The 15282-nt window shown below is 42.9% G+C and overlaps 1 protein-coding gene across 1 annotated transcript in view; it reads right to left on the bottom strand.

Annotated features, from left to right (window-relative positions):
- LOC136886383 (1,5-anhydro-D-fructose reductase) overlaps positions 1 to 15282 on the bottom strand; it is a 112306-nt gene that overhangs the window by 92301 nt on the left and 4723 nt on the right. The window contains exon 3 of the mRNA XM_067159151.1: positions 3404 to 3520. Within this exon, the coding sequence (XP_067015252.1) occupies positions 3404 to 3520 (117 nt within the window). The remainder of the gene's footprint in view (positions 1 to 3403; positions 3521 to 15282) is intronic.

Here is a 15282-nt window from a genome sequence, read left to right as displayed (position 1 = left end):
AGCAATGTACAAGGATCATCTTAATACACTGATAACACAGGTCGCCTCCCATGCGAACCATGTGACCTTGCCACGGTGGGGAGGCTTGCGTGTCCCAATGAAGCAGATAGCCGAACCGCAGGTGTAACCATATTGGATGGGTATCTGTTGAGAGACCAGACTAACAAATGGTTCATCGAAAGGGAGATAGCAGCCTTTCGGAAGTTGCAAGGGCGGCAGTCTAGATGATTGACTGATATGGCCTTGTAATAATACTCAACATGGCTTAGCTGTGTTGATACTGCTACACGACTGAAAGCAACGGGAAACTACAGCCCTAACTAAATCTCGAGGACATGCAGCTCTCTCTGTATGAATTATGGCTTCCTACTGGGTAAAATATTCCGGAGGTAAACTAGTCCCCCATTCGGATCTCCGCGTGGGGACTACACAAGAGGGGGTGATCATCCAGAAGATGGATACTGACATTCTGCGAGTCGGTGTGTCGAATGTTAGAAGTTTGAATCGTTGTGGTAGATTTGAGCATCTGAAATGGGAGACGGATAGACTAAAGTTAGATGTAGTCGGTATAAGTGCAGTACGTTGGCAGGAAGTACAGGATTTTTGGTAAGGCGACTACTGAATTATCAACACAAAATCAAACAGAGGAAATGCTGGAGTTGGTTTAATAATAAGAAAATAGGGCAGCAGATAAGCTACTACAACCAGCATAGTGAAAGGATTATTGTCATCAAGACAGACACCAAATCAATGCCCACCACAATAGTGCAGGTCTATATGCCTACTAGCTCAGCGGATGACAAGAAAATCGAAAGAACATATGAAGAGATAGAAGATTTAATACAATATGTAAAAGGTGACGAGAAATTAATTGTGATGGGAAACTGGAATGCAGTGGTAGGGCAAGGAAGAGAAGGTAATACAGTAGGAGAATTCGGAATGGGACAAAGGAACGAAAGAGGAAGTCGGCTGGTTGAATTCTGCACTGATCATAGTTTAGTCCTTACCAATACTTGGTTCAAACACCACAAACAACGGCTTTATACGTTGACGAGACCTGGAGACACTGGAAGGTATCAAATAGACTTCATTACGATTAGGCAGAGATTCAGAAACCAGGTGTTGGATTGCAAAACTTTCCCAGGAGCAGACGTGGACTCTGACCACAACTTGTTGGTCATGAAATGCCATCTGAAGCTGAAGAAATTGAAGAAAGGAAAGAATGCAAAAAAAGATGGGATCTAGACAAGTTGAAAGAAAAGAGTGTGAGGGATTGTTTCAAGGAACATGTTGCAAAAGGACTAAATGGAAAGGCTGAAGGAAACAATAGAGGAAGAGGGGATAGCCATAAAAAATGAAATCAGCAAGGCTGCTGAAGAAATGTTAGAAAGGAAGAAAAGATCAACTAAGAATCAGTGGACAACTCAGGAGATACTAGACCTGATTGATGAACGACGAAAATACAAGAATGCTAGAAATGAAGAGGGCAGAAAAGAATACAGACGATTAAAGAATGAAGTGGACAGAAAGTGCAAGGTAGCTAAGGAAGACTGGCTGAAGGAGAAGTGCAAGGATGTTGAAGGTTGTATGGTCCTAGAAAAGGTAGATGCTGCATACAGGAAATGAAAAAAACCTTTGGAGAAAGGAAATCTAGGTGTATGAATATTAAGAGCTCAGATGGAAAGCCACTTCTAGGGAAAGAAGACAAAGCAGAAAGATGACAGGAACATATCCAGCAGTTGTATCAAGGTAAAGATGTAGATAATTTGGTTCTGGAACAAGAAGAGGCTGTTGATGCTGATGAAATGGGAGACCCAATTTTGAGGTCAGAGTTTGACAGAGCTGTGAGAGACCTAAATAGGAACAAGACACCTGGAATTGATGACATTCCCTCTGAATTACTGACTGCCTTAGGAGAAAGCGGCATGGCAAGGTTATTCCATTTAGTGTGTAAGATGTATGAGACAGGAGAAGTCCCATCCGATTTTCAGCGGAATGTTGTTATACCTATTCCCAAGAAAGCCGGTGCTGGCAAGTGTGAAAACTATCTCACCATTAGTTTAGTATCTCATGCCTGCAAAATGTTAACACGTATTGTTTACAGAAGATTGAAAAAACAAGTTGAAGCTGAGTTGGGAGAAGATCAATTTGGCTTCAGAAGAAATGTAGGAACATGTAAAGCAATCCTGGCTTTACGTCTGATCATAGAGGATCGAATCAAGAAGGACAAGCCCACGTACATGGCATTCGTAGATCTAGAAAAGGGATTCGATAATGTTGATTGGACCAAGCTATTTAAGATTCTGAAGGTGATTGGGATCAGATACCGAGAACGAAGAATGATCTACAATCTGTATAAAAATCAGTCTGCAGTGATAAGAATCAAGGGCTTTGAAAAAAAAAAAAGCAGCAATCCTGAAAGGGGTGAGGCAAGGCTGCAGTTTGTCCCCCCTCCTTTTCAATGTTTACATATAACAGGCAGTAAAGGAAATCAAAGAGGAATTTGGAAAGGGAAACACAGTCCAAGGAGAGGAAATCAAAACTTTGAGATTTGCCGATGATATTATTTTATCTGAGACTGTAGAAGATCTCGAGAAGCTGCTGAATGGTAAGGACGAAGTCTTGGCTAAGGAGTACAAGATGAAAATAAATAAGTTCAAAACAAAAGTAATGGAGTGCAGTCGAATGAAGGCAGGTGATGCAGGAAATATTAAATTAGGAAAGTCTTAAAGGAAGTAGATGAATATTGTTACTTGGGTAGTAAAATAACTAACAATGACATAAAATGCAGATTAGCACAAGCAAGGAAGAGCTTTCTTAAGAAAAGAAATTTGCTCACTTCAAACATTGATATAGGAATTAGGAAGATGTTTTTGAAGACTTTCATGTGGAGCGTGGCAATGTATGGAAGTGAAACATGGATGATAACTAGCTCAGAAAGAAAGAGAATAGAAGCTTTTGAAATGTGGTGTTACAGGAGGATGCTGAAGGTAAGATGGATAGATCAAATCACAAATGAAGAGATACTGAATCGAATTGGCGAGAGGAGATCGATTTGGCTAAATTTGACAAGAGGATACCGCGGACTTGTTCAGTTGGGTTTTGAAGGAAGTGTAGGTAGTAAGAACGGTAGGGGTAGACCAAGGTATGAATATGACAAGCAGATTAGAGCAGATGTAGGATGCGGTAGTTACGTGGAAATGAAAAGGTTAGCACAGGATAGGGTGGCATGGAGAGCTGCATCAAACCAGTCTATGGACTGATGACTCAAACAACAATACAGGTCGAACTCTAGTACCATCTAAGGAACTAGTGAATGTTTATGAATAGCACTGATTGGCAGCTAGAGCACTAAGCTCCATGTTTTGTCTAAATTAAAATCTTTCGTCACCGATACTATTACCTTCATTGAAAATGGCCAGTGGACAAGGTACAGGTCCAAGTAGTCCAAGCAGAATCTAGCGAGTGAATCTTTGAGAGCAGGGACCACCAGATCAGGTCGCAGACATGTGCACCACAGCTGCAACAGAACCAGTAAAATACAGCTGAACCTCATTTATAACATTTACTTCTATGTTTTTTGCAGTAATATGCAAGATTTCTTTGGGTAGCAAACTTTGCCCCCCCCCCCCCTTTTTTTTTTTTTTTTTGCTGGGGGCTTTACGTCGCTCCGACACAGATAGGTCTTATGGCAATGATGGGATAGGAAAGGCCTAGGAGTTTGAAGGAAGCGGCCTTGGCCTTAGGTACAGCTCCAGCATTTGGCTGGTGTGAAAATGGGAAACCACGGAAAATCATCTTCAGGGCTGCCGATAGTGGGATTCAAACCTACTATCTCCCGGAAGCAAGCTCACAGCTGCGCGCCTCAACGCGCACGGCCAACTCGCCCTGTGCTTTGCCCATTAATGTTTAGGCTAATTATACGTTTCATCAATAATGTGTTGCATCCGCCTGGTCCCCATGAATGAAACATATTAGTTTACTTACTCGTTCATAAGTTATACAGAATTGTCACAGACAACATGGAATTCAATAAGCGGACTCTAGAAATAACCTCTCTGCACTACCGCGGATAAAAGTGTTGTATTTATGGAACGCACTATCGCTGTGAATGTGTATATAACCGTCTAATATATGACTGTGTGCAAAAATCAAAAGAAGCAAAGAAAAATTTACGATTTTTGAACCAGTGTAAAGCACCAGTCCTCTGGCTACATGCAAGTATTGCATTAAGTCCGAATCATTGGCTGAATTGTCAGCGTACTGGCCTTCGGCTCAGAGGGTCCTGGGTTCATCACTTCTGATTAATTCTTCCGACTCAGGGACATCATACCACACCATCACAGAAACGTGCAATAGTGATTCCATCCCTCCAGGAAGGGCATCCGGGCATAAAATAGGGCAAAATCTACATGTGCGACACAGTTCGCACCCACGACCCCACAGGTGTGGGAAAAGCGGTACCAAAAAGAAGAAGATTGACTTTGCATTAAAATTTTAAATTTGTGAATATCTTCTTCTTGATTCCGAATTTGGCCAACTGTGGACCGCGCGAAACTTAATGCTTTCTGGCCAGCCTTCTTCTTTTCTCTTCCCAGAACTACTTCATTCGTTCACTCCTTATTTTTCTCTGCTCCTCAGATATTACAAATTTGGGCCTGTTCTTCCGCTGCTCTTCATGGAATTTGTGGTCATCTACTCGAGTTCTGAACTTCTTTCTGTTGAGGATCAATTCTGATGTTATTTTAATTTCTTCTGCGTCCTTCTTAACCTCCTCCACCCATTTCGTTTTCCTCCTCAATCCAATTATATAATTAAATATCCTTTTAGTCAAGCGGTTGTCATTCATTCTGACGAGATGTCCGTAAAATTTCAGTCTTCGTTTTCGCATTGTGTCCGTGATCTTGTCGGAATACTTGTAGAGTTCCTCATTTCTCCTTTTCCTCCACGTACCATCCGTAGTTTTCTGAGATCCAAGAATTTGCCTCAGAAATTTTCTTTCCTTCTTCTCAATTTCTTTAAGTTCCCCTTTTTTATTTAATATAAAGCATTCTGAACCGTTCAGCCCCTCTGGTTTTACAACAGCGTTGTAGTGTTTAATTTTGGCTTTGTAGGATATTGCCTATTTATTGTACCTGTTCTGTGTCAGTCTATAGGCCAGTTCTAATGTTCTAGCTCTTTCCTTGTTTGACTCCTTGTCTAGTCCATTGGGTTGGATCAGTTCTCCCAAATACTTAAACTTTCCTACTCTTCTAACCTTTCCGCACTTTACTTCCATGCTTTTCTCTCCCTGATGTCGATACTCCATGTACTTCGTCTTTTCGTAGGAGACTTTCAGACCTGTTTTCTTAGCAATGTCATGAAGAAGGTCCAGCATCCTTTTGAGCTAAGAGTGCAAGATCATCAGCAAAAGCCAGACATTTAATTTCCAAGTTTTGCCCCTTGCGCCCAAGATGAATTTCCTGTATGCCTTCTACTTTCAGAGAGTTTTCTCAGGTTCTTATGGCTTTCTCCAATACAATGTTAAACAGGATGGGTGATAATCCATCTCCTTGTCTGACTCCTGTCTTTATTTGGAATGGATCGGAAATTTCTCCAGCGAATTTAATTTTTGAGATGGTGTCTGTCAGGGTTTGTTTTATTATTTCTCTTGTTTTCCTGTCGATTCCAAACTCTTCTAGGACATCAAATAATGTCTGTCTATCAATTGAGTCATATGCTTTTGGGAAATCGACGAAGATTACCACTGTGTTCTGGCCCCTTAATGCTCTAGTCTTTAGAATACCCTTGAGGTTGAATATCTGTTCTGTACATGACCTTTTCCTGAAACCAGCTTGGTATTCTCCAATGAAGGAGTCTATTTGTTCTTCAACGCTGTTCAGTAGCAGTTTGGAGAATATTTTGTACGCGACTGAAAGTAGAGATACCTCTGTAGTTATTAATTAATATCCATTCAGCTACCTTTCTTGTGGAGCGGGTGGATAACCGCACATTTCCAATCGTTCGGAATCCTTTCAGTTTTCCAAATCTCTTCTATGAGATGATGTATTCTTTCTGCAGCCACTTCTCCAATCTTCCACATTTCTGCCACAATGCCATCTTCCCCTGGTGCTTTGTTGTTTTTAAGCTCTCTGATTATACATTTTATTTCATCTAGACTTGGTGGTTTGGAATTTGGATTCTCATTGGATAGTTTCAGGACAGACAATCTTTCATGCGGTTCTTCACAGTTGAGCAGCGTTTGGAAGTAGTTAGCCAAGAGCTGGCAGTTTTCTTTATCATTTGTTGCTATGCTACCGTCTGTTCGTCTGAAGCACAGATTTGGTGATGTGTATCCCTTTAGGTCTTCTTTGAAGGTTTTGTAGAACTCCCTGGTGTTGTTCCTTTTAAATTCCTCTTCTATCTTCTCTATCCTATTCCTGTCATATTTTCTCTTCTCTGTTCTTATGATCCTAGCTGTTCTCTTCCTTGCTTCCTTGAAGTCTTCCAAGTTCTCGCTGTTGCTGTTCGAATGCCATCTCTTCCAGGCCTTTAGTCTACTTCCTAACGCATCGTCACATTTTTTGTTCCACCATCTATGTTTCCGCTTCCTTGGAGGATTCCCCAAACCTTCAGCAGCTTTGTTCATGGAGTCTCTGATTTCATCCCAGTTGGTCATCCTTAGTTTGGAGAGGTTCTGTTGGTATTCCAATTTATTCTGCTCCAGAGTCTCTATATTGATCCTGGGGTTCCTTTGCTGTCTCGTTTAGATCTATTCGGCTGGAATCTTACTTTTATCTCAAGAGAGATAGTGATCTGAATCAATGTTCAGGCTTTTCCTTACTTTGACATTTAGGATTTCTTTCTGGTTTCGTGCTGTTATTGCAACATGGTCAATCTGAAATTCACCCAACATTGTATTAGGAGAGACCCAGGTTTTTTTCTTTTTTGGGAGAGCTTTGAAGTATGTGGACATGAGTTTCAGGTTAAATTGTCTACAGTAGTCAATCAGTCTTTTGCCATTTCTGTTCATTCTTCTGTGTGTTGGGTAATCTCCCACGACTTTTCTATGTTTCCTTTCTTTGCCTATATGAGCGTTGAAGTCCCCGACCAAAACCTTTACATGATGTTGTGGAATTTTGGAAGTTATATCTTCAAGAGTTTCCCAAAATTCATCCACCTTTTCTGGACGTTTCCTGTTCATTTATAGGGGCATGTGCGTTGATGATTGTGTAAGCTTTGTTGCCAGATCTAAAGGAGAGAAATGAGAGCCCCTCTGTTGGTGACGTGAAGTTTATGACGGACTCAGTAATGCTCCTTTCGACTACAAAAGCCGTTCCTAGAATTGGTATGTTAGAGTTGTTTCTTATTGCAGGTTTTCCTTTATAGATTCTGAAACCGCCTGACTCGAATGAATTTTCGTCCAGAAATCTCGTCTCTTGTACCGCTAATATGCAGATATCCCGTTCCTTTATAATACTGGTAAGTTGTTTTAATTTCCCGGCCTGTAGAGAAGTGTTAATGTTCACTGTTCCCAAAAGGTGTTTTTTCTTGGGTCGAGTCTTCTGCATTGAAGTTCTGGGAAGCTCCGACTCTTCCCTACATGATATTCCAGGCTCTCCAGAATCCGACGGCTTGGTTGCACTGCTCTTGGCAGTGGGGGATTTCCATTTCTGGGTACCCCCTGGAGTAGTTTTTCCTGAAAATGTTTCCATCATGTTTTAAGTTGAAGTTAGGTGGGAGGGCAGGAACAGCCTGCTCCTCAAGAGTTAAAACTGAGGTTGTAAGCCCCAGAGTTTGTTCTAGACCGCCCCTTACATGGGGAACAGATGCCTTTGCAGCTACCCCTCACCTGGGAAACAGACAGTGCTGTTGGATAGTGTACTCATACTATTCCCCGAGTACTGGGCAGCCTCTTCCGCAATCTCCACCGTTCCGAAGTCCATCTCCGCTGTAGATTCCGTTTACGTCTTCACTCTTAACCCTGAGCTGGGACCTTTACCAGATGTTACACACTGGGTCAGTGTGCTCTGGGACTCACATAGGCAGGGGCGCCAATCCCTGGGCAGGGCTGCCTCCGAAGAGGAACCCTACCTGCTACCCATGCAGTAAAAATATGACACAAACGAAAGAAGAACTTCACTAATATCATCTTTATTATTCATAATGTAAAAATCTGATGCATAAGTGATCGGAAATTGTATTTTGGAACTTCGTATCTTTATTATTCATTAGGAAAAAACGCACAAAATTATATTTTGCACAACTTTTATAAAGTACATTTTCTTAATGGAGAAATATGACATTTTTCATTTTAGTGCACTCTCGAGTTTGTCAAGCACTTTCCTCGTAACTGACAGACAGAATACCTAATCTCAGAAGTACTAGTACGTCAGTAAGGTTCGCATGGTAACAACAGTCAGACACTCAGTTCTTCCACCGGTCTACAAAACGAGTGAAGCTGCGAAACACGAGTCATTCCAGGATAAGTTAGTGAGTGAAGTTAGTGAGCTTAGTTTGAGTTGCAGTGAAATGCTCGGGGACGACACTGGACTGAGGGTACAGTCAAGCTGGAAAGTACAAATTGCAGAAAGTGAAACGCTCAAACTCGAGTACACAGTAGTGGAGATTGTTGGTTGGTTTATTAGCAGACTCGTCTTTCCACAGCCATTCTGCTCAGTACGAAACGCTCATCCTGAGCCTCTTTCACGATTTAACTTTTCATTAGGAATGAGGATAACTGAAGGAAATCTTGACTCAGCTGCTGCCCGGGATGTTCAATTTAAACTGGAGGAATTTGAGACATCTAAACAGCTAGTCTCTACTAACGACGTCTTGATAACCACAGTCTTCACCATCATGTAAAACAAACCGCAATGAAAGGGAACCAAGTTGTGGAGATTTCAGTCAAAGAGAATAGTAATGTTATTGTTTTTACGTCTTACTAACTACTATTATGGTTTTCAGAGACACCGAGGTGCCAGAATTTTGTTCCGCAGTAAATCTACCGACATAGGGCTGACGTATTTGAGCACCTTCAGATACCACCTAACTGAGCCAGGATCGAACCTGCCAACTTGGGCTCAGAAAGCCAGCAACTTAACTATCTGACCACTCAGCCCAGCTGGTCAAAGAGAAAATGCACATCCGAGTATTACACAAATCTACACCTGAAATATGTGAAAAAAACATGGCAGCTGATTCAAATTATATTTTGAGCTGCAATGGTATTGTTAATGAGCTGTACGCAATACACAGTGAATGCAACAAAAATGTTAACGAAGTATGTGGTGATATTTCAAGTGTCACTTGTGCGTACGGATGAATGTGAAACATGAGTATTCCTGACAACAGCACTACCATTTCATGAAAGAGATATTACCCAGTTCTGGAACATTTTGAAGGGATATCCTAAGTGAACATTCTGGCAAGCGAACCTGAAATTTTAGGATGTATAACCAGACTTTTTACTGATTACAATTTACTGCAGAACACTATCAAAGTGTAGAGAAAGGTCCACCTATTCAACACCAATAACTTAATATAGTATAGTACGAGGGCGTTTTTTATTTTTTTAACCTCCGGAGGGTCATAAATGAAAGACAAGTGTACGTATCCAAATTAATTTTCCAAATGTTAGGTACAAATGTGGTTACTTTTCAACATAATCACCATGAAGGTTGACGCATTTGTCATACCTGTGGACAAGCTTTTCGATCCCCTCTGCACAGTATGTTGCCGCCAGCGAGTTCATATAGGCCTGAACGTTGGTTTGAAGATCTTCATCCTCCTGGAACCTCTGCCCCCCAGCCACTTTTTCAGTCCCGGGAAGAGGTGGAAGTCCCTCGGCGCTAAATCGGGACTGTACGGTGGGTGGTCGAAAACGTGCCACTGAAATTCCTCCTACAGAAGTTGTTGGGTGACACAAACACTGTGAGGGCGTGCGTTGTCATGAATGAAGAGGATTCCAGACGTCAGCATGCCTCGTCGTTTGTTCTGTATGGCCCTCCGCAGTCGTCGTAAAGTCTGGCAATAAACAGCTGCATTGATCGTAGACCCCCGTTCCATGAACTCAACAAGCAACACACCTTTTTGGTCCCAAAAGACTGTAGCCACCATCTTCCTTTCGTTGAAGGTTTGCTTAAACTTCTTCGGTTTGTATGGTGAGTGCGTGTGCATCCATTGACGTGATTGTTTTGTTTCAGTGGTGACGTACGAAACCCAAGTCTCATCGCCAGTCACAATTTTCTTCAACAAATCGCCACCTTCGGCCTCATAACGGGTAAAAAACGTCAATGCTGCTGCCATCCGGCAACTTTTGTGGTCAGCAGACAACATCTTCAGAACCCATCAGGCACACAATTTCCTGTAGCGCAGGTGTTCTGTTAGGATCATGTAGAGAGATGACCTTGAAACTGCAGGAAATTTCTCACACAACTCGCTTACGGTAAACCTTCGGTTCTTGCGAACCTCTTGATCAATTTCGTGAACAATGTCATCTGTAGCGACAGACTTACGTCCTTGCCCCCCTTCATCGCGAACATCGGTCCGGCCTTCTCTGAACTTCCTGCACCATTCACGCACAAAACCATCACTCATAACGTTTGGACCGTATACTTGACTCATTCGTCGATGAATGTCAGCTGCACTATTCCCTTCTGCTTCAAGGAAACGTATCACACTACGCACCTCACATTTGGCGGGAGCATCAATAGTAGCGGCCATGTTTCCGTGCCAATACCTCGGCTCACACTGGTGTGAGGAAGTTGGCTGTGACCATGGGTAGAGGGAAGGACTTGCGCAGTCACCTTCCATGCACGAACAGTTCCCATAGCTTGTGTGGTTCATTACCTGCGCGATCGGAGGTTGAAAAAAAAAAAAAAAGCCTTCATACATGTAACCCAATAGGTATCATTACCAGAATATGATGAGTCAACTACTACAGAGGTTAGTGCATCGATTAAGTTTAGGAGTTATAATTATTTGAGTGAAACTGTAAAATGATCATACCACTGTGAGAAATGGCTGGCCACCGTGGGGAGTTGGGTGCCACGTAGGCCAGACAGCAATGTCTTGACCTTAAACCCATTTAAAGACCTATTTTAAGATTTATATAAATCCTATTATAAACCCATCCTAACCACCACATTAACGAGACATGACAACTCAAAAGAACTCCAAGCCGCAGAAATTAAGTTCTTTTACGCACCATTATACAGAAGACGAGGAAAGATAAGATCCGGAACAAACAAGTTTGAGAGGAGTTGGGAACAGGAGACTCCCTACTACAAAGGATCCAGAAGGCAAGAGTGAAGTGGTCTGGGCATGCAAAAAGGATGAGTGCAACAGGACTACAAGAAGGGAATATTTTAAAAAAGGTGAAGGGAGAAAGCCCAGTAGACAGACCCAATGAAAAATGGACCGATCTGGTAAAGAAAGATGTTGAGGAGAGAGGACGAGATTGGGAGGAGGTTATGAGAGAACAATGGTTCATGGACAGACAAAGATGGAGGGGGCTCGTACACCACACGTGGGCACTGGAGATGGTCAGCGATGATAATGGTGATTATTATTATTATTACTATTGAGTTGCATGTTAAGTAAGGCTTTTATATGCTATTTCAACAGGAATCAATCAGTCATAAACACAGCATTCGTAATTTGTCAACTCATCAACAGGTTGGCTGGCGCCTACAATAATCATCTACTTTCAGTAGTTGCTCTCTCAAGTATAATTAGTTTGATAAATATAATGATCACATTTCCTAGCATAAATACAAAGGTAAAGTCTCCTACTTTTTTATAAAGGCAAAGAACCATTTATTTATATAATATTTACGCCATATTAAAATTTGAACATTTGTCTATTATTGTACACAATTACCATTTTTATTGATGCATTTTCGTACACGCTGTGACAGTTTTCGTGTGCCCAAGTCATACCAGATCACCGCCATACCATTGAGGAAGCACTGAACCTCATCTTTCACCTCATTTAGTCTCAGTTGTGAAGTGTAACACCCAGGTGTCGTCACCCGTGACCACTGAATACAAAAGGTTGTTCGGCAAAAATTCAGAACAGGTTACATTTTCCAACGCATGCATCTAGGCGCGATTGCACTGTCATTTGATTCTCTCTCGCGAAGGGCTTGATCGTGCGGTGGACAGAGCTGCCAACTGTTCACATAAAGAAACAGTCCTAGTGCAGCGGCACTACTTTTAAATTTACAAATCTCGTGACAAAGCCATTGGTCTGGATTGGTTAGGGTAAGTTAGTGACAAAGCCATTTGTCTGGATTGGTTAGAGGTTAGACCATTGGTCAGTGACAAAGCCATTGGTCTAGATTGGTTAGACCAGTGGTAAGCCCCCAGGTTAGAAGCCGCGAAGCGGCCCTAGACCTCTAGTATCCCGCGTTACACCTCCACTGGTCCTGGCAGTTGTGTATTTCTTGTGCGCGGATTGGTAACGGAATTCATTTACTTCATTGTTACGAGTGACGTCATATCCCATAGCGTCTCACCCAATGGAAATGCTGGAACGTAGTTAGGCGATGGACTATGGCGCGTGATAAATTGTATTAGGTTATAAAAGCAAAATTACTTCTGGGGGAGTGGCGGGTGGGTTCTCAACTGTCGCAGTGAACACATCTCTCCTCTACAAGGTATTCCACATAAGATTTCCAACATGTTACATCCTTATCATGCTATAAAAGTAATTTAACCCTTACTGAATTTCTACCGGTTGTTCTTCTCGTCTCCATAACGGCGAAGACCGAACAACAATCACGCAAGTGGCAGCATCTCCCTTCGCCCAAGCCGCAAAAATTCAAACAAACGCTGATGACGAGATGAAAGATGAAGTTCAATGCTTCCTCAACGGCATGGCACCTAGCTGGTATGATATGGGGGGTATGGTGCGCATTCATATCCCTGAAATATCACTATGAAATTTGTCACAAATGGAACATAATAATTGCTTTTACACATATCAAGTGAAAAATCTGCGGCAAATTAAGAAATATTTGATTTTTGGAGAATATTATGTATACGTATTTTACCACTTTACAAGTACATTTGGTGTTACGCTCACAGTGACACACGTATGTCTTTTGTCTTACACTTTCAACAATTTCGTGTGTGATGTCTGTGTTCACTGAAGTTCTTTGCTTTCGTTTCAATGCTTTAGTTGTCAATGACATCATTTCCTGAATTGTATCGTGATAGCCTATGCAATATTTAATAGGCAACAAAATGGTATGGCCAATGTACATAAGAATAACTCTGTGAACTTGTGATTTATTGGTCCAGGGCTACTTTCATTCAAAGAAAAATATTTATTGGTCCAGGGATCATGCTATTTTTCTGTTGACCTCCATTTTGCTGTTTGAACTGGCCGCTCTAGTCATATGGACAAAGATAATGAGAATCCAGACATAGCCCTCCCATTCCACGCTGCTAGCCCTGGACCTGAAGAAAGTAACAAAAGACGGCACCAGCAGCAGAGTACGACCTAAACCGGTCCTGTCTACAAGCCTTAAGTATGTTTTCATATTTCTCAAATAACGACGGTATTTCTTAATTTGCCGCAGATTTTTCACTTGATATGTGCAAAAGCAATTATTATGTTCCATTTGTGACAAATTTTATAGTGATATTTCAGGGATACGAATGCACATCGTACCCTGATATGGGCATATACACTGACTGACAGAGCAAATGCAACACCAAGAAGGAGTGGTTCGAAAGGGATGAAAGTTGGGGAAAAAACAGAGACGGCACGGACGAATAATTGATGTTTATTTCAAACCGATATGCAGGTTACACAATGCACACGGCATCGACTCAGTAGGATGTAGGACCACCGCGAGCGGCGATGCACGCAGAAACACGTCGAGGTACAGAGTCAATAAGAGTGTGGATGGTGTCCTGAGGGATGGTTCTCCATTCTCTGTCAACCATTTGCCACAGTTGGTCGTCCGTACGAGGCTGGGGCAGAGTTTGCAAACGGCGTCCAATGAGATCCCACACGTGTTCGATTGGTGAGAGATCCGGAGAGTACGCTGGCCACAGAAGCATCTGTACACCTCGTAGAGCCTGTTGGGAGATGCGAGCAGTGTGTGGGCGGACATTATCCTGCTGAAACAGAGCATTGGGCAGCCCCTGAAGGTACGGGAGTGCCACCGGCCGCAGCACATGCAGCACGTAGCGGTGGGCATTTAACGTGCCTTGAATACGCACTAGAGGTGACGTGGAATCATACGCAATAGCGCCCCAAACCATGATGCCGCGTTGTCTAGCGGTAGGGCGCTCCACAGTTAATGCCGGATTTGACCTTTCTCCACGCCGACGCCACACTCGTCTGCGGTGACTATCACTGACAGAACAGAAGCGTGACTCATCGGAGAACACGACGTTCCGCCATTCCCTCATCCAAGTCGCTCTAGCCCGGCACCATGCCAGGCGTGCACGTCTACGCTGTGGAGTCAATGGTAGTCTTCTGAGCGGACGCCGGGAGTGCAAGCCTCCTTCAACCAATCGACGGAAAATTGTTCTGGTCGATATTGGAACAGCCAGGGTGTCTTGCACATGCTGAAGAATGGCGGTTGACGTGGCGTGCGGGGCTGCCACCGCTTGGCGGCGGATGCGCCGATCCTCGCGTGCTGACGTCACTCGGGCTGCGCCTGGACCCTTCGCACGTGCCACATGCCCCTGCGCCAACCATTTTCGCCACAGGCGCTGCACCGTGGACACATCCCTATGGGTATCGGCTGCGATTTGACGAAGCGACCAACCTGCCCTTCTCAGCCCGATCACCATACCCCTCGTAAAGTCGTCTGTCTGCTGGAAATGCCTCCGTTGACGGCGGCCTGGCATTCTTAGCTATACACGTGTCCTGTGGCACATGACAACACGTTCTACAATGACTGTCGGCTGAGAAATCACGGTACGAAGTGGGCCATTCGCCAACGCCGTGTCCCATTTATCGTTCGCTACGTGCGCAGCACAGCGGCGCATTTCACATCATGAGCATACCTCAGTGACGTCAGTCTACCCTGCAATTGGCATAAAGTTCTGACCACTCCTTCTTGGTGTTGCATTTGCTCTGTCAGTCAGTGTAAAAACCGCCACAGCGTCTACGAAAATAAATCGACCAAAATAGTAAATATGTAGAAAAATAGACAAATGGGGTAAATATTCTATAAATAACACTATTTTTTAGGATTACCCTCATAATATCCTCAAAAGAGTCATTCAGTTATTGATATAAACTGATTCTTCATTAAAATGCACACTGCTCATTTT

Source organism: Anabrus simplex, chromosome X, assembly GCF_040414725.1.
Source record: "Anabrus simplex isolate iqAnaSimp1 chromosome X, ASM4041472v1, whole genome shotgun sequence".
Taxonomy (NCBI): Eukaryota; Metazoa; Arthropoda; class Insecta; order Orthoptera; family Tettigoniidae; genus Anabrus; species Anabrus simplex.
This window is presented reverse-complemented; position numbering and strand designations above follow the sequence as displayed.